The 24398-nt window shown below is 55.6% G+C and overlaps 3 protein-coding genes across 3 annotated transcripts; 1 reads left to right on the top strand and 2 right to left on the bottom strand.

The window, feature by feature from the left end:
- Positions 1 to 905: 905 nt before the first annotated feature.
- On the bottom strand, positions 906 to 6448 carry BESB_005530 (uncharacterized protein; the record flags this gene model as incomplete). The annotated part of the gene is made up of 11 exons (XM_029359308.1): positions 906 to 1018; positions 1552 to 1648; positions 2074 to 2143; positions 2556 to 2735; positions 3361 to 3560; positions 3771 to 3889; positions 4191 to 4314; positions 4776 to 5054; positions 5496 to 5724; positions 5864 to 6009; positions 6377 to 6448. 11 exons carry the CDS (start codon positions 6446 to 6448, stop codon positions 906 to 908), a joined length of 1629 nt encoding a protein of 542 aa, XP_029222221.1.
- Positions 6449 to 10047: 3599 nt separating this feature from the next.
- Positions 10048 to 12801, top strand: BESB_005520 (ribulose-phosphate 3 epimerase family protein; the record flags this gene model as incomplete). The annotated part of the gene is made up of 5 exons (XM_029359307.1): positions 10048 to 10170; positions 10566 to 10570; positions 11270 to 11681; positions 12065 to 12134; positions 12629 to 12801. 5 exons carry the CDS (start codon positions 10048 to 10050, stop codon positions 12799 to 12801), a joined length of 783 nt encoding a protein of 260 aa, XP_029222220.1.
- Positions 12802 to 14334: 1533 nt separating this feature from the next.
- On the bottom strand, positions 14335 to 23055 carry BESB_005510 (uncharacterized protein; the record flags this gene model as incomplete). The annotated part of the gene is made up of 6 exons (XM_029359306.1): positions 14335 to 14594; positions 14953 to 15340; positions 16754 to 19140; positions 19606 to 20095; positions 20540 to 20631; positions 21297 to 23055. The coding sequence occupies 6 exons, from the start codon at positions 23053 to 23055 to the stop codon at positions 14335 to 14337; spliced, it is 5376 nt and encodes a 1791-aa protein (XP_029222219.1).
- Between the last annotated feature and the right edge of the window lie 1343 nt (positions 23056 to 24398).

Below are 24398 nucleotides of genomic sequence, written 5' to 3'. Positions count from 1 at the left end.
TATATATATTTATAAATATATATATTTATTTATACAAATATATGTGGACGTGTGCGTTTGGATATATTCATGTGTATGCTTGGACGTGCTTCGAGGGAGAGGAGTGGACTCCTCGGAGGCGCGGCGAGCGCGCAGAGAGGCGGTACTGGACAGGAAGGAGAAAAAAGGTTCTTAGCCAGTCTTTCGCTCGTTCTCCTTTTTTTCGTGAGACAGCGCTGCGAGGGGACGAAAAATATTTTTTTTTAGATTTTTCAAAGTCGGGAGGCGCGAGCGTGGCAGACCTGCGGACACGTGGCGATGCAGTGAAGGACATGCGTCTAACGTGTTTAGAGTGAGGCTGTTGCCTCCTCATGGAAACTGTGTAGAACTCTTTCACAGAACCCAGAGGCGAGGGCGCAAAAAACACAGGTCTACGCGCAGCGACGAAGGCCAGAAAGAGAGCGGAAAAGGCCAGGGAAGGCGCGGCGGAAACGACCAACACGTCGTCAGAGGAAATAAGATTAAGAGATAGATGCAGACGAGCTGCAGAGAGTACCCAGCTGAGCTTGTAGTTTGGCACAAAAGCGCCTGCGGTGCTGCATTCACCTATCAGGGCTGTCGCTGTGGAGTTGCGGACACGTCCATGGACTCTTTAGACAGGGAACCGCGGGCACCAAAAAGAAAAGCAGGTTTTGTTCATTCCGCCGCAAGCCCATGTGCCTTGCCTCGCAAAAGGTCATGCACAGCGTATACGTATAATCATTTGCGGTCATTGCCGCAAGCTGATGGCCGGAAGATTCGCCCAGCTCGTATGAAGGCGGTGTGATACTTGGAAGTTGTAGCATGCGAAGGCTCGACTGCCTCGAAAAAGCGGTGGAGTCTTGTCGTTACGGTGGGAGGTATTTGGGATGGCGGCGAGCCGTTATTCAGAGTTCGGACCGCATCCACCTTTTCCGAATTTCTGCCTTCATGAAGTTGACAACAGGCTCCTCCGCAAATTCGTTGTCGTACACAATGTGACTCTCGAGCTTCTCTCCGTCTGCAGCCAGCGAAAGAGGAACGAAACAGGCACAGAAGAACCGGCGAAGACATGCAGAGAGCCTCTCCATGGCGCCCGCAACAGACGGGAGGCCCTTTCGCACCGCAGAGGCAAGAAGTTGCGAAAGGGCCTTTTTGTGAAGGCCTGGAAGGAGGGGCGTGACCTATCAACTTGCGTGCGTCAACTGTTTGAAGCGCAAGCTTCGAATTTGGCGTTCTGCCTCATACTTCTCGACTGATGTATCGGCAAGAATCTGCCAAATGCTGCCTCAGCTGCTGCGGCCCATACAGCCCCGCACCCGCTTCAGCTTCAGGAATCAAACGTTCATGCATACAGACATACATATATGTATGTATATGCGTATACGTGGCTGCTTTTGTGCATGCGGCTCTAGATGCGTCTCGGGTGCATCTGTAAGTAACGTATATAAGCATGTGAAGGTTGTCTCGACATTTTTTGTGGTTTTGGCGCGGGAGAAGCCTTCACGTCTTGGCTTCCTAGAGGCGCGTTTCAGCGTCAAGGCTGTCGCGCACCTGGCGGATAGGCGATGAGCATGGGACGCTGGAGCGTCGCAGCCGGGTCGACAGGGTCATTCAGGTCTGACGGAAACCGCGCCAGCACAATGTCCTTCTGCGACGCAACACAAGGCAACAGGACGACGGCGTCGCCGTTTTCTGAACTCGCGGTTGAGGAGGGGTTTCGCCTCATGCGTAGAGGCGAAGGCGCTCCGACCGCGAGAAGCGTTGAAGCGGCTGCCAAAGGCCTGTTCAGAGTCTAATCTCACGCTCATTCGGTATGGTCGCCTGTCACTTTATCATCAGCTTCGGCGAGCATCGAGTGCTGTTCTCTATCTCGTGGTAGAAGGCTACGTTTCACAAATTCCTAGAGCCCGTCGTCGGCCTCGCGCGGGCGCCTGGACACGCCCCGCCGGTTGCGAGCGCGATGAAGAGCCGGCGAGGGCAGAAAGGCAGCGTGATTTGCTCAACGAGAAGCCTCAGGCAGCCGCTCTACACGTTATGCCACCGCTTCGTAGTTGTGTGCTTCTGTAAACCCACGACTGTCCATTTTTTAACGCGTTTGCCGACGCCCAGAAAGACCTGCATGGCGTCTTTGCAGGCCGCGCAGCTGAACGCGCAGGACAAGAGAGGACCGAGCCAGGCCGCAGACAGACAAAAACCACAAATGAAGCGATACGCCGCGAACGCTTCTCAACCTAAAACGACTCCTCGCGGTCGGAGCCGCCTGCAACAGCCGACATGCCAGACGCGTCTCTGCTGCGGCACCCCCCCCCCCCCCGCGAGCTTCGCCTTGCCCGCGAGCAGCGGTTTTCTGCTCTCCGTTCGCCAGTTCGCCGGGCTCTCCCTCATGATCACGAGTGTGGGTTTCGTGAATGCCTTAGAAGGCGCACGCGCGTGCTGAGACGCCTGGGCGCCGACCCCTGAGGCACTCGGTCTGCGCCTCCAGCGAAACAGGAGACCGGCGAGCCGGCAAGCACCATCCATCTCGCCTCGAGGACAGGGGTAGGAGAGAGACTCACTTGCGTTCGTCGTAGTAGAGGACGAAGATCCACTTGCCGAGACCGCTGAGTGCAGTCTTCAGGCTGTAATGGCTGAAGTCCTCAACCGCGGCTTCGTCGTGGGCGGCAGATCGCAGCGGCGGGAGGTTGGAGCGGAACGTCGCCGGCAGTCTCTTGTTTTCGAAGTTTTTGAAAAATAGGCTGAAGCACAAACGCGTCACAGAGCACTCGCGCCGAGCGCATGAGACGTCCCAAACGTGATACCGTTATACACGTATGTGACAGTCGTCCGCTGGAGGCAGTGGTGGGAGACGGAGAATACCGATCACGCTCTACCGACTCGGATCAGCGTCGGCTGTGCATGAGTTTCGGATGGCGGCAGAGATAGCAGTCACTTGCAATTGTGTGTCCGAGTTTTTTGTGTCCTTTGTACTGTATTGCTGGCGCACTCATGAAGCGCTATCTTGCAACCTGCGCGAAAGACGCGGAACGCCCGCCCATTTCTTCGACTCGCGCTCCCATTCGAGCGTTCGAGTCCGCATCGGGTGTTTGACAAGACAGGCAAGAGCAGGGCGCCGCCCCCCAGCCAACTGCGCCTGGAGCCTAAACTCGCTCGGATTCGTGCGCCGCGTGCGCCGCGCAGCTCGACTGGATACAAGATGTCTGGCTTCGCGGACGCCATTCTCGTCATTTGCAGCCGCGCCAAGAGGAGAGGCGTTGTGCGTCGCGGGACGACCCTCGTTCGGCGCCTGCGCATGCCTGCATCCCCTGTAGATTCGCAGAATCGCGCGCGACTCCAGTCCTGCTCTCCACGCCTTCAACTTACTCAGCGGCGCCCCAGTTGAAGGGGCCCTTGAGGACGAACTTCTTCGGGCCGGCGGCGAGCGAGTAGCTTCCGGCTCGAAGGACGTTTTTCCTGCCTTCCTGCTCAGTCTCGGTGATCAGAACAGCTGGCCAGCCCGAATCGAGACCCATGAACTGGGCAGTCTCCTTCGCGTCCCGCTGATTCGCGAAGGTAAACACGAGCTGCAAACGGCAGACGGGACACACAAAGAAGCGCGCGCGCAAAGGTGCCTCTTCTTTGCGCGGAGGCGCCGCGAACACCATCTCAGTGTTCGCGCTGCGCATCTGGGTCTCGCGCAGAGAGCTCCCCCGGTTTGACTCTGTCTCGCACCTCCGCGACCTGAAAACTAGCGGCTGTGGCACGTCTGTGAACACTGCTTGCGATAGTCGTACCTTGTCTTTCATGTCGCGCGCAAAGTCCAGGAAGAGGTCGACGTACTCCTGGAAGTCGCTGCTTTTCGCATCATACAGAATCGTGGCGAGTGCCTTCGTCCGCGCGAGACTGTCGACGTCTGGGGCAACACCCCGCAGAGAGCACGGCTCCGTGTCATTAGGAAAGAATGAAGGAAGCAGTTTGCATTCTCGTGCGCTGCATGTACATCTACTGAATATATAGACGCGCCTAAGAATGGGGCGAGGTGGATAAGGGATATTCAGGGAACGGCCGGGAGAGTCTCGCTGAATGGAGAGGAGTGATCGTGGCGCAGAAGGGACGCTGGAATAGATCCGCGCGAGTCACGGTGTCGTCTCATATGCTTAGCAGATACGAAACACCATTTTGACAGAAACCAAGCGAGACTGTATGGCACGTACACGCGTCAGTGTCGGGGTAGATGCGCCTGTCGAACGCCGCGTAGATGCTTCGTTTGATTTCGTTTTTTGACCACTTCTGTGCGGCGTAATCGATGATATCCTCGTCTTCGTACAGATCGTAGGGCTGCGTGGAGGCAATCACCGTCACAAGCCAGAGCGGGCTCGCTCTAGTGGGTCAGGGAGTCACTGTCTCGTGTACCCCGTCACGAAACTGTTTTCGCAGCTGGGAGCAATGGGTCAATGTGTGCGCCTACATTGAGACTGTCGATTGCGTATTTTGGCAGTAACTTGCACAGAATATCCATTTCGGTCGTAGCGAGGAATAGAGCTGGATTCTCGTTCGCGAGCGTGGGCAGCCCTCACGGAAAAAAGACTTTCTCAGTTTCGTCTCAAAAACACAGACCTGTTGGTGAACAGACGGCCCTCTGCGCTGACTTCATGGCTGCGCCAAGGGCAATCGCCGCACGCGGTTGTAGATTCTAGTTTGCCGGCGGACAAACAGTGAACTTGAATCTCAAAAAGCGAATGAGCTCCCGTCGACGCCTAAACGTCAGTACGCGAGTTGGAGTTGCATTCTGTACTTACAAGTTTTGCTTTGTAGATTTCGATTTTGCTTTGCTTGGCGTCTTGCACGGGAACAAACTGGAAGAGCGTTCCGTGCATAGCTTCGCCCTCTTGAGCAATGCTCTTAATCAGCTTGTCCTTCGGGCTGCCCGGCACGGTGTAGGCCAAGACCGTCGTGAATGGGGAGTTCGCTGCGGCTTTCTTGAGAAGTTTCTCTTCCTCTTCCACGGCCATCGGCGCCTTCTGGCCGCGACGAACGGCGGTCAAATCTCTGAAGAAAGATCCGTCTTGCCGTCTCAGCTGCGAGATCAGCGGCAGACAACACGTCAAGAGTTTTATATGATGCGCTGCTCTACAAACAGGTGTTGTGACAGCGTGAACACTCGACGCGAAAAGGCAGAGCGGAGAGACAGACTAGGGCAGCGGACGACCCTCATTCGGTCTTGATGTGGAGTCTGTTCTACCCGACTCGCGGAGAGACCACTCCACGAACAGGTTCTGGCAAAGCAGACGAAGCAAGTGATCCGTACACCAGATGAGCACGTCCGTGGACTACTACATGGCAAAAACATTGTTCCCATCGGTTTGTTTCTCCCAGTAAGGACGCAGCGCGCTCGCACAGTGCTTGGGTTGCAGGTGGTACTGGCGATGGCATGTATTGCTGCAACTGAGCGGAGGCGTGGGATGCACAAACACGTTTCTGTGTGACGCGTTAGAACTCTTTCGTGGAACGGGGTCTACCCAGTCGAAGACGCGACGAGCTGTGAGTTTCCCGCGATACTGCTCCGGCAGGCTTTTCGACCCTTCGCCATAAAAAACCAGGGCTGGGACGTGCGTGACATCTTGGTCTCGCGCGAGTTCGCCTTCTTTCGAGACATCCACTTTTGCCAGAGAAGTGTGGAAAAAGAACTTCCCGAGGCCATCGTGTATGTCCTCGACTTCAGAGAGAGCTGCCTGGCACTTGGAGCACCTGGAGTGCACACGGCATCGAGCTCTCAGGCACACGCGTTATAACGGGGGCATGTTTTACCCGATCGTTTTTGCTAAACGACTTTCTTAGAACTTCTACTACTTGCTGTGCGCCTGGTGCTAGTCTAAGAGTCTCACACCTCTCAGGGTAAACAGGCCCCGAGCCCAACATCTCGCTGCGAGCGGTTGATGCCGAGTGAGAGCTGAAAAGGGGAAAATCGCGCGGGACATTCATCAGCGTCAGATGTTGGTAAGATGGGATGACCGCGCATCGTCTCGCTGTGGTCTGCACGGGGAGACATCCGGCCGCGATGAGACGGACCGGTCAACGCCAGCGCGTTTTTTGCGTTCATGGTGTAGAAACTAACGACGCATAGCCGACTTTCCGTTCGTGAATCAGCCAGTGCGCTGGAATCTGGTTAGATATAAAATCAGGGACATGAATACCTTTCGTCGCCGTGGTAGTAAACGAGAACCTGTCGACGTTCATCCAGGAACGACGGAAACGAGGACTTGTCTAGTTGGCGTATTGGATGCGAATATGACGCTGCTTTGGCTGTCTTCTTTTTCCCTGATAGACCCCCTTTCTCGGAGAGAACAACTTTTCCTGTTGCAGGGTCACGTACTGCATGGAGAACTCGTTTCGTTCTCACCGCTCCTTCGGCTGGTAGGAGGCGAACAGAGTCGCGAATGGAAAATGCCACACCTGAAGGCCTGGCATCCATAATAGCGAGGATGACGACGCTGAGTAAACACGCTTCTAGGAGTAGGCTGGGACGAACTCCCGCTCGTCGCGGCCTCCCGTGCCAGACAAGCGGAGTCTCCTTAGACTGCATGATCGCAGCAAAGTGCAACAGCGAAGGCGGGATATCTGGTTTCCGCGATATGCGCTGGGACGTACGAAAGGCTGTATGGAACCCGGCCTCCGCTTATCGATTCTCATTAGTGTGTGCTGATGGTGCCTAGAGAGCTAATACGCAGCAGGTCTTCTTTTGTTCGGTAACAGAACAATATTAGGACTGTTTGGATGGTGGCCTAGGGTGCTTAGACCAGGCATCTGAGACTGCAAGGTGCGGCAGAGTTGCAGTGGAAAACCTAAGGTCTGGAATAGTGTTTCATTTTTCAAACGCGAAAAAAAGACCGCAAGCAAGTCTTTCCGTTCTCTCCCCACACAAAACGAAACGCGAATTCTTGAAGAGGAAGGCAACAGGCAGCCCCAGAAACTGACTGACAGCGCGAGATGTTTTGCGCATATGAAAGCGGGTGGCGCTGCCGGCACTCGCAGTGGAGTTTACGTCTAACCACGGAAAGCACACATTAACACAAATTTGAGAATTCTCAGTCCTAGACTGTTGTGGAGACTCTACATGCGAAAAAAGCTCTATCTAGGGGTTTCCCTGGCTTATTTGTCGTTGACCTGTGGAATGGGTCTGTCCAGTAATGGTGCACACAGTTCTCAGAGATGTCAGGCGGCTCCGTTAGTGCTCAACGAGCGATCTGGATCTTAACGAGGATGACAACCGACGTAGGGGAAAAAGGGCGTGAAAATCCACATGGAATTCCGAGAGGAGTGTCTGTTACCGGGACATGATGACGCGGACTGGAGGTGCTCCATATTTGCGCAGGCCCTTACAGGTCAAAATCGCGGCTTATTTTGTCGAGGGGCCGCACTTCAGTTATTAGGGGCCGACTAAGGGACTGAGATGAGAAGCCTACCTAGGAATGATCACGACCCGATGTATCTGAACTGCTAGCGCATGCTAGCCATACGTGCTGCAACTCCAAACACGTGAACCCTTATAGGACTCGTGTCTCCACCGTATCCGTGGATCGTCCTTGTCTACTGCGATTCGTCGGTGCAGCGTTCCACCTCACAGACAGCCCCTACTGGCCAAGTCACTTCAACATCAGAGGGTTGGAAACCGTATGGTACCTTTCAGTAAACCTCATGATAGGACGGAGAGCATCCCCCGTTCACTCCCTCGAAGAATTCTTTCCAGCAGAAAAGTCGCCGGCAAAAAATTGTGGGTGCTGGGCAGCTGCGTGTGCGTAAGCGTTTTTTACACACGCTTCCAGACAATTGACCTCAAACCCTCGCGTGTTCTGGTGCGTGGGATCTCCACCCCCTTAAATACTCCGCGAAGGCGGAAGGCGCACGGTTGAGAGACTTTTATGGGTATTCTCCGTTAATACCGTTCTGTACCTAGTTAGTCCACGTTTCTGGCTGAAAAATGAGTCATAAGGGTTAAATATGAGCGCAATCACCTACATGGAGTCTCGCTGTAGCGAAACCTGCAGCCAGTCTTTACAGGATACCGATGATCTCTGAAAGGCGAGCGCTTCTCTCGTTGTCGACCGTGCTTCTGATACTGAGCAACCCTACTCAACCCAGCCAAAAAAACGTATCAGTCTCTAAAATAAGTTGAGGTTTGAGCAATGCCACACGTGCGCAATAAGTTGAGGTTTGAGCAATGCCACACGTGCGCATGCTGGCCTGGAAAGTGAGTTAATCGACCTCTCCTTTTATTGTCGTTGCAAGACCATCCCTCGTGGCTCTCCACTTCACTCGTTCCGGCTTCGCACCGACTGCGTTGTAGCACACATCAAAGTTTTAGAGAGGAATTCTCAAATAACTGGACCGTGGCAGCTAGGTGGGCTAAGCCAGGTTTCATAAAACCAGTCAGTGGAAGTTCTGTTGAATTCCATGACCCCAGTTTGATATTAGATTTTCCTCTCCATCCTACTATGTTGCTGGGTGCCACTAGCTGTCAATTTTCTGTATGTAAGACACGAGATAAGACGACGCGTCTATCTAGCTTGGTTCTGTTCTGTCTTTCGTTTCTGCCCCCGTGCGAGTCTCCTTGTATTTGCTTCGTGTACTAAGGATCTGCAAAACTTTTCTACCCGGGAAGCATGAAATGCAAGGTGCGTATGTACGCGGCCTAACGTTTAACAAACAGAAGTGGTGGTTCAGCCTCCTGACTGCGAGCAAACGTCTCGGAGAAAACAACGGTAGCCATCGCCAAGTCCTGCGATATGCGGCACCTACCAGAAACACGAGTAACAGCATGCCGAGACTGCGAAACAGCGCCAGACTTCTGGTGAATCCAATCTCTGTCCATGCCCTGACGACTTGTCCAGGGACTCAGAAGCATTACGGTCAAAGCACGCTGTATAACTTCTGCTCTTACATCGCTAAACTACACGGGATTTGCAGCCTGCCGGAGCCGCTTGAAGCCATGCAAGCCCCCTTCAGGTCAAGATTGCTATTTAGTCCACCTAAGCTCCTGCTAAGGTGTGAGTTTTCCCACGGTATTTACGCCGTTGCCCTCCTACAGTGTCACCGAGGAATATTAGTGCATTCCGCCTTCTATTTTGTGCTGCCTGCAGACAGAGGATACGACGGGCAGTGGGTAACAAAGGAAGCCGCACGACTCAAACTGTAAGCCTGAAACTATTTTGGCGACTCCACCCACCCACTTCACTCATGGACGTTTCCGTCTTTAACTGTGCGAATTTCTGTCTGAGATAAGCGTAGAATTCTTTGCGATGATTCTCATGCGCGAGGAAAGGGAGCGCAGCACACGCATGCTTGTCGGGCATGCGTGTTAGAGTGTTTTTCGACCTGAAAGTACATGCGCTTCGCCGACCTTCGAAACAGTATCTTTGTTTCATACCACCGTAGCGATGAACTTTCTTCGTCCCTTGAAGACTTTTTAAACTGGTCTTTGCAGAAACAACATAATATCTTTGTGTGGCAGGTTCGTTCATCGCCGTGGTCATCCCCGTCAGAAGAGAGTTGCGAGCTTCATCGCATTGGAGCCGTGCAGGTTCGTGACTTTGCTCAGCAGCTTAGTACATTTCGTCCTTCCTTTCCTGTGATTCTGTATATATGCTCACTGCTTCCGTCGGAAACGTATGTCCGGGTTCTGTCGGTTGCGACTGCATATTCCTGCTCTCGTTGCTGCGCGAAGAGTGTTTACGAATCCGCGTTATCCCGAATCTTCGACCAGTGCCAACGCTTTTTAAGTAGTCTTGGCACCTTCTTCGCTCCGCCGCGCTCACTATTTGGCCTTCATTTCCAGCAGAGCTTACGGAGTAAGAGTTGGCTGCTTACTTGAGGAATTTCGGTGTCAGCTTGTGTCTCACAGTCAACCCGCCCACGGCCTCCGTGGCTTTCCCTTTACGCAGCGGTTGTCAGCTTCGGGTATAGGTACACCGCCGATATCGACGATGCAACCATAAACAGCACTCACAAGCACTCCAACAAATTCGCAGAAGTTTTTGGGCTTTTCTGCCTCTGTTTTTGAAGCTCCCGACGAAAATGACGTCTGAATTGAAACCGATTATTTGCCCCTCGGTCCTGGCAAGCGACCTCTCCTGCCTCGCCGCAGAGTCTCAGCGGATGGTCGACGCAGGATGTGACTGGCTCCATCTGGACATTATGGTAAGGAGAGTTCCTTTTGTTTTTTTCGGAAAGGTTGTGGACGGCGATCTCTTCCTGTGGATGCTATTTGCACGTAGGGTGTGCAGGGTCAGTCAAGCTCGGGAGAGCAATCGTAATCCTAGAGCTACTGGCCTGAATCTCTAGTGCACATGCTTGGCGACCCGGTCGCGGGTGTACGTACATAAATATTTACATTTGCTGAGGCATCAAATGGATATGTAGATATGCTGTAAGCTGTGCGTGCGGTCGGGGGCACATATGTCTGCGTTTCCGGCAGACTTATGTTTGATCGCGTGTATCATCCTGTGTGCCCGCCCAGTCCGCTTGGATCTTCGAACGTTCTCGTGTATTTGGGGCACTCACTTTTGTGATGCTTTGTTTTCTTCTTTTTCCAGGACGGGTACGCTGCTCCGATCATCGACGTCCTTGCTTCCTTTCCGCCCACTTGCACCGCATGATTCCGCCCCCGCCGCATTCGTGTTGCACTTTGTCATGCGCCTCAGGCCTCCAGCTGTTGGATACATATATGCCTGCCTCGAGCTGACTACGAGGCTTTTCGCTCTTTGAGTGCATGCCTATATATTGTACACATACACAAATACGCGGATGAAGGGAAACGTAGTCATTCTCATATTTTCATGTAGAGCCAGAGAGATCGACTATTCGGAGACAGTCGAGTGTACGCAGACGTCATATCTTCACGCGGTTTCTGTTGGCTTCGACTTTGTGTTTATCTCCCGCATCTCTTTTCGCCTTTCCCATCACGTCATACCGTTCCGAGTGTGTATGTGGCCTTCAGTTGCTTTGAGTGTTTGTCCGGCAGGTCTTTGCTCCTCGTGTGGTCTGTGGCGTTTCAACTGGTGTGTCTGCCACACCATCCCCGTTATCTTTCGGCGTACACAAACGTATTTCTCGCTGTGTGAACCTGTCTATTTCTGTCGGTCTTGCCAAATATGCACGCGTCTGTCTCTCTCTTTCTCAGTATGTGGAGGAAGGTAGAATGATGGGTAAACCACCTGGCATTGTGCGTGTTCGACCGGTGCCTGTGTGGGTGACTTCTTCGAGTTGTTTTTCCGCTTCTCTCTTGTCTTTTCTCTAGGCATTTTGTGCCGAATCTGACGATTGGCCCGGGCGTGGTGAAGGGACTTCGTTCTCACTTGAAATCGGCATTTTTCGACGTCCACTTGATGGTGGCCGATCCAGAGAAGTGGGTGAAGCCCTTCGTAGACGCAGGGGCGGACTCGATCACGTTCCATTGGGAGTCGGTCGACTGCGACGAGAAGAAGGCGCGGGAGCTCGCGACGAAGATCCGCGCGCTCGGCATCAAGACCGGCCTCGCCATCAAGCCTGGCACGCCGTTCGCAGATCTCGGAACGACGCTCGAGGGCGACGCATTCGACATGCTCTTGGTGATGACGGTGGAGCCCGGCTTCGGCGGCCAAAGTTTCATGGAAAAAATGCTCAGCAAGGTCGAGACCGCTCGCAGCCTCTTCCCGGGTCTCAACATCCAGGTAACAGGGAGGAAAAGAAAACCGGACGCCGCGGCAAGGACACAGAGAGAAAAGGGCATATACGTACGTAGAAGATAGAGAAGAAGATGGCCGCGGGAGAAGCGGATATGAGGATGGATTATGTGGATGGATTACCCAGAGGCCCGCACCTACCACTTGCACCTGCGCGGCAGTGTGCACGCATGTCTCTCCGAACGTGGCATACATGTGCATATTTCCATACTGGTCCATATGCATGCCTCTATAGAGGAGCAAAGAAGCGGCGCTGTCATAGTCTCGTGCGTCTAGCGTATTCGAGCCGTACGCAGAGAGCGCACTTGCGGCAGGTGAAGGGAAGCGTCTTTGTTGTGCCGACCGCGGTGTTCTTTTCCTCTGCGTCACAGGTTGATGGGGGCCTCGACGGCGAGACCGTGAAGAAGGCAGCCGCTGCGGGAGCGAATGTCATCGTGGCCGGTGAGGAAACTTGTGCGAGAACGGCAGACAAGCACGCGGCGACAGCAGGGAAGAAAGTTCAGTCCGTCGTCTACAGTGGGGCGGTATTCAAATCGCAGCCGTGCGCTGGAGGTTTTCTTCGTGGCTGAGCATGCGGGTGCCAATGTTTTCTTGAGACACGTTGTCGATGCGGTCTCTAGAACGCTTCTTCGCGGTTGTGTACATGCGCATACGCTTGCGCTGGCATCAGCAGCTCAGGGTGCATTTTTTCGGGCATACACATACATGTGCTAGATTAAGAAAGATGCTATGTGTGCATGCATCTAGGTAGTTCGCGATCCAAGTTTGCGTGTTGTGCGGTGGAGGGCAGACTGGATGTGCCGAGGAGAACATGAGGAAGGCGCTCCATTTCGTTGCGGCCGAATGCGGTTTCTCGCTCGGATGTGTAGATTGCGTGTGGCTTGTCTTCTGCTTCCTGGGATGTGCTTTTTGATTCTTGATCTTCGAGTGATCAGGTACCAGCATGTTCAAGGCGGAGAACCCCGAAGCGCTCATGACGTTTATGCGCGACGTAGGTCTTTCCTTTTGCCGCTTTCCTTCTAGAGGAAAAGTCCACAGTTCCTTTTCTCTCGGAGGTATTGACGTGGTGCGCCTGGCTATTCCTGTCCAGTATCGCGGCTTGCATTGACGTCCGCGAAAAGCACGCCTTGCATCCGCTGCGACGGCTTCATTCTCTTTTTTTCGTATTTCTCGTGTCGGTCTTTCTCTGGTTCCGCTCTGCGTCAAGGCCATAGGCACTGCAGAACTTGGTTGTCTACTTGTAGTCGGTGTAAAATAGGGTCGCCTGCCAGCCATCCGTGCTTTGGACGTGCTTGGTGTGCTTCGATGCGCTGTATGCAGGTCATAACCGCATCGGACACCCTCTGATCGTCTCCTAATGAAATATGCGATAGCGGGTGATTCTTTGACAAAGTCCGAGCGACGCAACGTTGCGTATATGCTGGAATCGTATATGTGTTCACAGGTGTATGCTTTATATGAGGGGAGGTAGCTCGAGGCAGCTAGTGTATTCCGTCATAACTGGTGAACCGTGTTTGTTCTCAGCATGCGGTGATATTGCATTTGGCAGCACTGCGCAGAGTCCCTCGACACGGAAAAGGCAAAATTTCATTCACGCAAATGAAAAAACTTGAAAGACGCTGAACAGTTCCTTCAATTGTATAGAGTTAAGACACTGCCCTGCTTGGGCGTGTGGAGGCTGCAATGCAAACATGTCTTGACGTGTATGCACAACCCATGCGCACCGCAGCGCGTTGCTGAGGTGTACGTACACTGAAAACAACCACTGAAAGGTGTATCTGCGCGTCGCAGAGGCCCGTATACTAGTCAGTGCATAGCTGATGGGAAATTATGACTCTGAGGTGAAAACATAAGCGCAACTCGTGACGGTTCCTGGTTTTCGGGTCGTAGTTGCTCACAGCTGGCTGGACCGGTGCCACAGATACAGCAGTGCAACTTTGACTGTAGTGTACAGACACGTGACTAGCTGGACACGAGTATGCACATATATAACGACACTGCGTGACTCATGGCCGGAACTCAGAGCAAGAGAAATGGCGGCGGCCTGCGCCCTGAATACGTGCGATCGGGGAGAATGCGTTCACGTAGCCTGGAGAGTGGCCCTGAAAATGTCCATCTTCTGAGTGCACTTTCACCTGGGAAGCAAGACGCGGCCCAGCACGGCTCCGCTCATTCGCGTCCTCCTTAGTTTTACGATATTTAAACGTCTAGCACCGATTGCATCGGACAGATACGAAGAAACGTTACTGCACTTACGCCTGTCGGCATTTGCCACAGGAATCTGCACGGCTCATATCCAAAAGGAAGTGCTCCAGCGACAGGCCCCTAAGCACACACAGCGCTCGCCTGTCTCGCTGCATTTTCTACACTCCGTTAGCCTCTCCCCTGCTCTCGCTTCCTGTCTGTCGAAAACTGGAGACCGCAAAACCCCCTGGTTTCCGTGGCAGTCGGTCTCTGCATCCCCAGCGGTTATTTATACGTGCGCCTGAGCGAGTTTTCTGTTCGTCGCGTGTCGCAGACCCGAACCTGCCCTCCCGCGCCCGCACAGCCGGTCGACATCTCCCGGCGATCTGCGCGCGTCTGTCTACGAAGTGTGTTTGGCAAGGTCCTCGGTCTTTTCAGGCCGCGCCCCGGCTCTGCGTTAGTCTCCGTCGTCGCTCCACAAGTTCACCTCGGGGAGGTCTTCGTCGTCCTGGAGGTCCTTGAGCGATTTGAACTTGTCGCGCAAGTCGATTTGCTCGGGAGACAGGCGGAACGGATCCTCGTTCAGCGTCGCTTCGCCACGGTCGACTCTCCTGAGCCAGTCTTGGTGGACGTTGTGAGCGACATCCGGATCCTCAACCAGCTTCTGGTACTCCGGCGGGCGGCCCTTCAGCAACTGCGAGTCGAGGTACTCCATTCCTGAGAGAAACAGGAGAGAGACCAGCAAAGCACACACCGCCCCGGTCATGCCTCGCCGTCCCCCCCCCCCCCCGTCCCCCCACTGGGGGACGGCCACACCGGGGAGAGAGAGAACCCGCGCCGCAGAAGCGCCTGCAACAGATGCATGCACGGTCGTCTGTTGTAGGCGTGGCCTCTCTCCGGCCTGGGAAGCAACGCAGTCTCCCGTCGCGTCGCCGTAGGGGAGCGTCCTCTCTCTGTCGCCGCCTCGCGCCCTCGCTCGGGCGGAACCCGCACGTTCTCCTTTCCCGCGCGGTCCTCTCGTTGCGGCGCGCATGAATCCTCGCTTTCTGTCAGCGTTTTCGCGGGCTCGTCTCACCTGAAGGAATGTGGTCGCCGGGATTGACGTCGTCAGGATCGAGGTCAAAGTCCTCGAGGCCCCACTTCATGCGCGCCTCCTCCTCGGGGGACATGTGCGTCTCGAGGTTGGGCCGTTTCGAGGTGTAGCTCCAGTGGTCATCCGTCCAGGTGAAGTGCCCCTTGCGCACGTGCTCCGCGGCCATTTCCATCAGAATCATCGCCCGCGTCATGGTGGTGTTGCTCACGGGTCGGTCCCACGCGTACGTCCCGTCGTAGCCGCTCCCAATCAAGAGGGCGCCCGTCTCCGTGTCGTTGTACAGAATCTTCGTCTCGGGCTTGTAGAGCCACACGCCCGGTCGGTAGTCCCGCTGCTGGCCATCCACGCGGTTCGCCGCCAACGCTGTCAGCTGAATGCACGCAGACCACGGCGCGAACAAATGCAGCGACTCGCGCCGAGGAACGCGAAGCACACACATGCATACATACATACATACATACATACATACATACATACATACATACATACATACATACATACATACATACATACATACATACATACATACATACATACATACATACATACATACATACATACATACATACATACATACATACATACATACATACATACATACATACATACATACATACATACATACATACATACATACATACATACATACATACATACATACATACATACATACATACATACATACATACATACATACATACATACATACATACATACATACATACATACATACATACATACATACATACATACATACATACATACATACATACATACATACATACATACATACATACATACATACATACATACATACATACATACATACATACATACATACATACATACATACATACATACATACATACATACATACATACATACATACATACATACATACATACATACATACATACATACATACATACATACATACATACATACATACATACATACATACATACATACATACATACATACATACATACATAAAAAAAAAAAAAAAAAAAAAAAAAAAAAAAAAAAAAAAAAAAAAAAAAAAAAAAAAAAAAAAAAAAAAAAAAAAAAAAAAAAAAAAACATACATACATACATACATACATACATACATACATACATACATACATACATACATACATACATACATACATACATACATACATACATACATACATACATACATACATACATACATACATACATACATACATACATACATACATACATACATACATACATACATACATACATACATACATACATACATACATACATACATACATACATACATACATACATACATACATACATACATACATACATACATACATACATACATACATACATACATACATACATACATACATACATACATACATACATACATACATACATATCTGTATGTATACACATGGATACGTGGTGTGACAAAGATGCAGACTCGTGTGTGTGCGGGCCGCCGCAGAGGGAAAGGAGAAGCAGCCCAACAGAAGACGCGGGGGTATCCATGGAAATGTAGCAAAAGGCAGAACAGGTACCGATCCACAGATCCCCATACAGGCCTCATATCGAATGAACAAGAAGAAGGGAACCGAGGTTTTAGTATCCAGGACTACGTAGATACGTCTATAATACATATATATAGACAGATATAGATAAAAATACGTGCGAGGAGCTATTCGTGCATCGCCACAGCGTGCTCATGCATAGCGGCGCAGACGCGCCCACGAGGATTTTTCTGGATTCCACACGCAGATGGACATCCTTCCGCTGCGCGCTCTGACCATGGGGGGGTCGGGGATGTCGCCGGTTTCGTCTTGGCCTGTGACGTGGAAAGGCTCGGAGAAGTACTGCCCCTCAGGCAAGTGGAGGAAGGCCCAGTCTTTGAGGTATTCGCAGTAGAACGGACTGTCAAGGTCGTGAGCGGCGTCTTCGGTGACATTCATCTTCTTGATCAGCATGTCTGCCAAGTCGAGTTTCTCAGAGCAGTAGGCTTCTTCGTCGACTTCCAGCTCGCCCTCGCCTTCAGACAGCTTGGTGTGGCGCGGATTCGGCATCAGCATCTCCCTCGCCTTGCCGTAAAAGTCAACTTTAACGGCCTGCGCCAGAAACAGCGAGCGGTAAACGCCGCCGCGCGTATACGGCAGCCGCCGCGCAAAGTCTCGCGCCTCCTCGTCGTCTTCGGCGAAAAACAAAAGCGCCTCCAGCGCCGCGCGCCTCTCCACCGCCAGGGGACTGTGCGGGTTGTCTGCGTCGAGCCACAGCGAGGAACTCTGCAGCGCGCGGAGCTCTTGGGAGCGCGCGGCAGCGGTCTGCGCATCTTCGCGCAGGCGCGCAGAGATGGCAGAGGTGGCGATGGAGACAAGCGACGCCACGGAGGAAGAAAACGCAGAGAAAGACGCGTCCGTGAACGCAAAGGGGACAGCCGAAGGCGCCGAGATGCCGCCAGCGCGCGGGCCTCGACGCGACACAGAGGCCTGCTGCTGGGGCTCGGCGCGGAGAGACTCTTCCCCTTGAGGCTCCCCGCTCTTTCGCCTCCTGGTCTCGTCCGCTCCTGCCCCTCTGTCCTTTGCTTGGTCTCCGTCGCGTGCGAGTTCTTCGTGCGCGGTGACCTCTGGCGCTGGCTGTAGCTCGCCGCCGGCCTGCGCATCGGCCGTTTGGTGAGGCTCTTTGCTCGTGTCGCCAGCGGCTTGGGCGGAGAAGCCGAGACTCGCGATCTCCTCGGCGACAGCCACCGAGCCGCCTTGGCCGTCGTCGCCCGCGACAAGCCCAAGAACGAGCGCCGCAGCCGCGCTGACTGAAATGTCAAAGTTTTCTTTTTCTGCTGCACTTTTCGGCTGACTAAGAGTCCATACGCCTTCGTCCGCCGGCCCCACCCCTCGGTCTCTCTCGCGCGCGGTCTCTTGTAAGGCAGGCCCCTCGTCTTGATTCGCCCTCTCCAGGAAGCGTCTGTCGCTCGCTGTCTCGTCCTGCCCAGCCACGCTGTCGCCTTCTGTTCGTTTGCTGTTTCGCTTCCGGAGGCGACTCTCCTCAATTCCGTGCTCGCTGGCGCTCGGGGCGCCAGGCACTCGCGGGAGGAAGCGTTCAGAGGCCAGCGGAGCGTCTGCCTCCGCTTCTGCTGCTTGGCTGGAAAGGCGGTGTGAGGCAGCTTTCTCCTTGGCCTCGAAAAGCCTTCGCGCGAGGTCCTCGAGCTCTCCCGCGTTCAAGCTGACTGCGGTCGCCTCCTCCGGTGGAGCTGCGGCTGCGCCGCTCTCGGCCGCCAGCGCCGGGTGCAGAGTGAGCGCCTTCTCCACGATCTGCTGAACGGTAAAAAAGAGGAACCGACTGCGGTTGTCCTTCGGCGGGGACGCAGTAGTCGCCGCCTCCCAGGCGGCGAGGCGACGCGACGCTGACTCAGTGCGGCGCTGCTTTGCCTGCGCGCCGCCGAGGCTCTCGGCATCGAGGAGGGGCACGTCCTGGGTCGAAGACGGCGACAGCATGGAGGACTCGAGAGCGCGGACAACCGCCTCCGCCGCAACGGCCGCCGCGCGGGCCTTTCGCGTCCTTCGCTTCCAGCGCGCATACACGCGTGCCTGCTGCTCAGGCGTCATCGGCAGAAGCTGCTCGGCGGGGAGCAGGAGACTCTCAATCGCGTCACGGCGCGGGAAGGAAAGGAAGGAGCGGCGCTCGACGCAGTTGCTGCGACAGAGAAAGCGCAGATGCTTCTCCTGCAGGAGCTCGAAGGCAGGCGACCGCTCGGGCATCGCCGCATACGGCGACGACGCGGAAGGCGACGCGCAGGAAAACGACGGCGACGCACAGCGAGCAGAGGGAAGGGTGCTGGGAGAAAATGGAGCTGCAGAGGAGGAGGACGCCGCGGCAGACAAATCGGAATCGGTGAGCGGAAGTTCAGCGGCTTCGACATGCGGCTGCGCAGACGCAGGCTGAAGTTCGGAGGCCCCCGCACGCGGCTCCGCAGAAAGACGCGAGGCACTAGTCTCCTCGCTGCGCCACGCCTCGCGTTGGCCTGCTTCGGACTGGAGCCACGGCTCGCGGACGGGCGGCGGCGCGAAGAAGCCGAGAGACAGATAGAGCGCGTCTCTCTCTGCGCTGCGTCGCTCGCCTTTTCCAAGCAGAACGTGCTCCGCGGTCGCGTCTGTCAACTCGTAAAGATGACCCTCGCGATACATCCCTGAACACAGTGGGCAGCAAACAACCGATGAGAAACGCGAAAATGAAACAAGCGGAGTCATCGTCGCCGGTCAATTGCATGGTCTCCCTATACTAGGCAAGACCTGCCCGTGCCTGCCTTAAATAGACTCTGCGGCGGGCGAGAGTGCACAGCAGGCCGCGCAGCTGCATGCAGATCTCAGCGCTTGTCGCGGAACCGCGCAGCGAAGACTAGGAGAGCGTCTCTGGGGCGCTCGAAAGTCGTTCGCTGCCTCAGGTTCGGGCCGCGGCACCTGCACGGTCGGTGCCGCTGTACATGTTGAAAAAACGCAAACCTGAGAGAGAAAAGGGGCATCAAGGAGCTTGGGAACCCCCTTCGGAGCTGAGCGATATTGCGTGTGAAGCAGCGAGCGCAGGTCGCGCGAAGGCCGAAGTGCCCTCGGGGGGTGATTGCCCTGTGCGCGCGTTCCCGCAGAGCTTCACCTACCTGCTTTGTGTTTCGGATTGGTTCTGAGAAATCGCACAGCGTGGTGCAGAGTCGGCGCCGCGAAGATGAAGTAGTCGCCCAGGGCCATGCCCTTTCCGGTGCGCTGGAAGGCGTAGCGCGCCTCGCGTTTTTCTTTCTCCATCGCGACGAGGCGGAAGACCTCCAGCATCTTAGCGGAGGCGTTGCAGAGGCGCGACGAGAGGCGCGCCCAGACGAGAAACGGCAGCTGCAGACGCGGCTGAATCGACGTCTCCCAGATGTCGTACGGCGGGTGCGGAAGCGGCAGCTGCGGCGCCGGGGAGAACGAGGCCATGACGTCGTCCTCGGGCTTCCGCGCGAGCTTCTCGCGGAGCGACTTCTCTTGGAAGACACGTTTCTCCTCCCCCAGCAGGCGCTCTGTCTCCGCCTCGTAGTGCGACAAAAGGAGAGGGAGCTTCGCCAAGCAGACGGCCGCGTAGACCCGCCACCCGAACGGCACGGAGGGCTGCACCTGCACCAAACGCCGCACTCAGGAACGAAACAAAATGCTCGGATCTGCTCGCGCGAAGAACAGTAGGAATCTTGAGAGGACCTCGAAAGGAAGAGTCGACCCAAGAACGCCCGCAAGCCCCTGCCTCGACGCGCCGCCAGGGTTCAGACACAGGAGAGGAAACGAAAGCGCGAGGATGCAGAGGACGGGAAAGGAAGGATAAGCAAGGCGGGCACGCATCCGGAGCGCCCGCAGGATGAGGCAGGCCTCAACGCCACAAAGGCGAAGACTGAGGAAACACAGAAACAACACGCACCTCGCCACAACCGAACACGTGGCGGACGAGCCGAAGATCGCGCGCATACGTGAGCTGAGGCACGCTTGTCCCCAGCGTTGCCTCGCGTGCTTCGAGTATTTTTGCATTTTTCATTTTGAGGAATTTGCACTTTCTGTGCGGTCTCCTACCATGTCGCCTTCGCGCATCGGTCGCCGTGGACTCTGCCCGTACCCGCCGACGGCTGCTGCCTCCAAATTGTGCGAGGGTCTGTTGTTGCTCTCTGAAGAAGAATACACAACGGCGGAAGCGACGTGCCTCAGGCGAAGGAGGAATCAAAGACCCGAACAACGAATCTACCGGGCAGGCTGAAGATGGTAAAAACACACCCACACCGAAACTCCGCCGGCTACGTACCGCGTCTTCGCATCCACTTTACTTGCTCTAACTTAGAAAGAACCTACCGCACCCCAGTGGCTAAAGAGGCCACCCCTCTGTCCGCGCTGTCAACCTCCTAAACCCGCGGCGCCGCTGCGCGCGTGCTCAACTGCCTTTCGTTTTGCCTCCGCTACATCCCTTTCTTCTCGCGTCGCTGACGACGCAGCGCCACGCAGGGCGCTGTCTTCTAGCTTGCCACGGCGCGCCCGTCCCCCCAGTCTGCCTTACCGTCTCGGCCAGCGGCCTTCAATTTTTCCGCCCGCCTCTGCGCGCGTCCTCCTTGTGCCCCGTCCCCCCCCCCCCTTCCCGCCTCCCCCCCTAGCCCGAGCGGTCTCCTCCGAGCACCTGCGAGAGGCTAGGGGCGGCGGTGTCCCCCAAGGAAATCTGCGAGTGTTTGCTTGCTACTCTGCACGATGACAGCTGAGCCTCGGATTCCAGACGTGCGTCTTTTCGCGCACTTGGCGAGCATAGAGCGACGGCCTGTGCTTGGCGAGGTGAGGCCGGTCTCACCTTCATAGGGCGTCCAGTAGGGGTTGTAGAGGTGATAGGCACGGACGTTGTCTGAGCCGAAGTAGTCGCGGCGGTCGGCGGCGCGTTCTTCCTTGGTGGGCATCCGGCGGATCTCCTGCTTCTCTTCTTCACTCAGAAAGTCCATCGGGAACGGCAGCGGCGCGTCGTCCTCGGGCGGCGGCGCCGGCAGCGGCATGTTGTGGTAGTAGTACTGCCCCAGAGGGATCGCAGGCACCTCGTCACCCACGCTGAAGCGCCCGTCCTCCTCCACGCGTCGCCACCGCGCGGCGTCTTCGGCGCGGCCGCCACCCCGTGGAGCGCGCTCGCGCCTCTGCCGACTCGCTTCCGTCTCCAGAGACACCTCGTCGGCGGTCCAGGCGTCGAACGCGCCTGCACCATCCGCGCCGCGAGAGGCCGCCGGCGCGCCCTCAGCAGAGGCCCGCGCCCGCCGCGAGCCGCCCGCAGAGGATGAACGCAGCAGGAAATCTGTCTTGGATCGCCTCTCTTCCGCCAGGGACGCGAAGGCGCTGTCGAGCGCCTCCCCGCCGTCGCCGTCCGGCTCGCCTCGCGTCCCTTCCCCAGCCCCGCCTCTCCCGTTGTCCGTGGCGGCGAAGAGAGAGAATTCTGCTTCATCTGGCCTCTGTCGTTCCGCGAAGGACTCCAGCGAGGCGGAGGACAAGGCGCTGATGTCATCCGACAGCGACACGCCGAAGAGGTCGCTGTCTTCTCGAACCCCTTCCTCGTCGTCGCGCGGCGAAGAGGGAGAGAGAAACGAAATCTTCTTCGCGCGCAGCGAAGAAGAAGACAGAGACACCCTCCCGGCTGCGCAGGGCGACCATGGGAACGCAAACAGCGCCGAATGGAGGCTAGGCCAGTCCCGGGCGGAGGCGAGTCGGGAGGGCGACGGCGCGGCGGCGAACGAGGGGAGCCAAGCGCGTCTGGCAACGCTCGCTTTGCACGCAGAACGCGAAGTGCGCTGCACAAGAGGCGCCGAACTCGGCGCAGGCGAGAGGCAAAACGATCCACAGGCGGAACGTGACGAGAGAGAGGGGCTGGCGCCGCCCGCCGACCAGCGGAGGAGAGAGACGAAAGAGCCCTCTCGCTGCAGGCCGGCTTTCCTGCACGGAGGCCGCGACACAAGGCGTTGGCGGCGCGACCCCCCCGAGAAAGCGAAGCGGTTCCGACGGCTCAGAAAGCAAAGAAACAGGCCGCCCCACAGCCCGAAAACGCCCGACACACGTGAAAAGGAGAAAGACCGCTCGCGCCGTCCGTTTCTATCGCGCTTCTCCCTCGCACTCTCGGTTCCACCAATGTCTATACACCCGAGCGACCGCAGGCGGGAAGCGAAGCCTCGAGGGGCGTAGCGCAGCGGAAGGCGTTTCGGTTTTCCAGCGTTTCCATGGGCGTTTTCGAGCGACAGATAACCTGCACGTCCTTGACGGAGATGTGCCGCAGCAGACGGGAGTCTCCCACGTGCGGAGAAAGTATCGTCTGCCGGTCGTTCGTGTCGAGGCGGCTGATGATGGTGCTCCTCTGCAGGCGCGAGTCCGGAGATTCGTGAGTGGAGATCCTCGAAGTCCTTCACCAAGAGAGGCGGCCCCAACGCAAGCCGCCTAGAGCGAAGCGAAAGGCCAGCTAAGTCTAGCGGCGGGGGGTGGAAACCCGGTGACAGCTCCGGACGCGAGGAGGCGAGGGCGCAAGCCGAAAGCGCGAAGAAAGCGGGGGAGGCCAGGAGCAGCACGACGAGGGAGGGCCTCATCTTGCCAAAGCAAAAACGCCATCGTTTTCACGGCGCCACTCGCACCGTTTCAGGAGCGCAGCTGCGCAGGGAGCAAGGCGCGGGAGAGGAGACACCAGACACCACAGAGAGTTGAACGAGAGGCCAGCAGAAAGATGTCGAATAAGGCAGAAAAATGGAACAGCAGCAGCCTGAGACAACGGGGAGGAGGAGCGCCGCTCCAGACGATACAGAGCAAACCAGGTCTCCCCGTCGCACCGCTGGCGAAGGCGCGGAACGGGGACAAAAAGCCAGAAAAACGTGATGGAAACCCAAGGACCGTCTCCGCATGGACGACCCGCGCGACGACGGAAGGCTACCGGGGCGATTTTTTTCCAAAACAAGGCCGCCAAGGAGAGCATGAACCAAGGAGACAACGTAGGCCACAAAGGGGGTTTAGGGTTGCAAGACGAAGTGCCGCACAAATGCAGTGTGAAACATCGATCTCAACACACTGCGAAAATTTGGAAGTTGGAAGTCCGGACTGCGGACTACCTCAACGTCTAGGCGCAGCGACGGAAACAAAAAGTGAAATCGAAAGTGATTTGTAGCACGGAGGGACAGACGGAGTGCAGTTGCAAGAGACCGCCCAAACGTATGGAGGGACGTACACACTCGATATGGCTGACTATGCGCACATGCATCGAGATGCCTGCTTCAATGCACATCTGCAAAAAGGGAGAGTCTCCGAGCTCAGATTAGTCCTCTCGTGTAGAAGAGAGTCGCGGACTCGTCTCTGGAATCTGCAAATCAGGTTTCTCGTCGTCCCTCTTGGTTGTCTGTGGGGGTTGTCTTCCGTCGAAGACGCCGGCGCCTTGTCTTGCCCGAACTCCTCTCGCCGCGGAGAGAAGGCAGCAGGACGATGTCTGCGTCCTCTTTGTGAGTGGAAAAAAAGCTTTTGAGCAGGATGAACTTAAAGAGAAAAACTTGGCGCGTGGTCGGCCTCGATGTCCCTTTCGACACAGCTACCATCTTCTCCCGTCACTGCATGCGCCGGTGTGCGTGCGTGCAGGAGAAAGGCGCGAGCCGCAGAGACACAAGAACGAAGGACTCTTCTCGCATTCCCTTAAAGCGCAACGGGCAACGGGCAACGGGCAACTCATTCCATAGAGGGGTACCGTTGCATCGCCATTATCCAACGTCACCCATACATGCGTGGATATCCCCCACGTGCAGCACCAGTTCACATCTTCCAAGACGTGGCTATGTATGGTTTATGTTGTATTTCATCATTTAAGTATAAGGGACAAATTATTTTAAAAATAACGAAATTGATTTTACATACGGAACTAACAGCGTGTTTCCATCCTCAGGACGGCATGCAT

The sequence above is a fragment of the Besnoitia besnoiti genome, chromosome I, assembly GCF_002563875.1.
Source record: "Besnoitia besnoiti strain Bb-Ger1 chromosome I, whole genome shotgun sequence".
NCBI lineage: Eukaryota > Apicomplexa > Conoidasida > Eucoccidiorida > Sarcocystidae > Besnoitia > Besnoitia besnoiti.
This window is presented reverse-complemented; position numbering and strand designations above follow the sequence as displayed.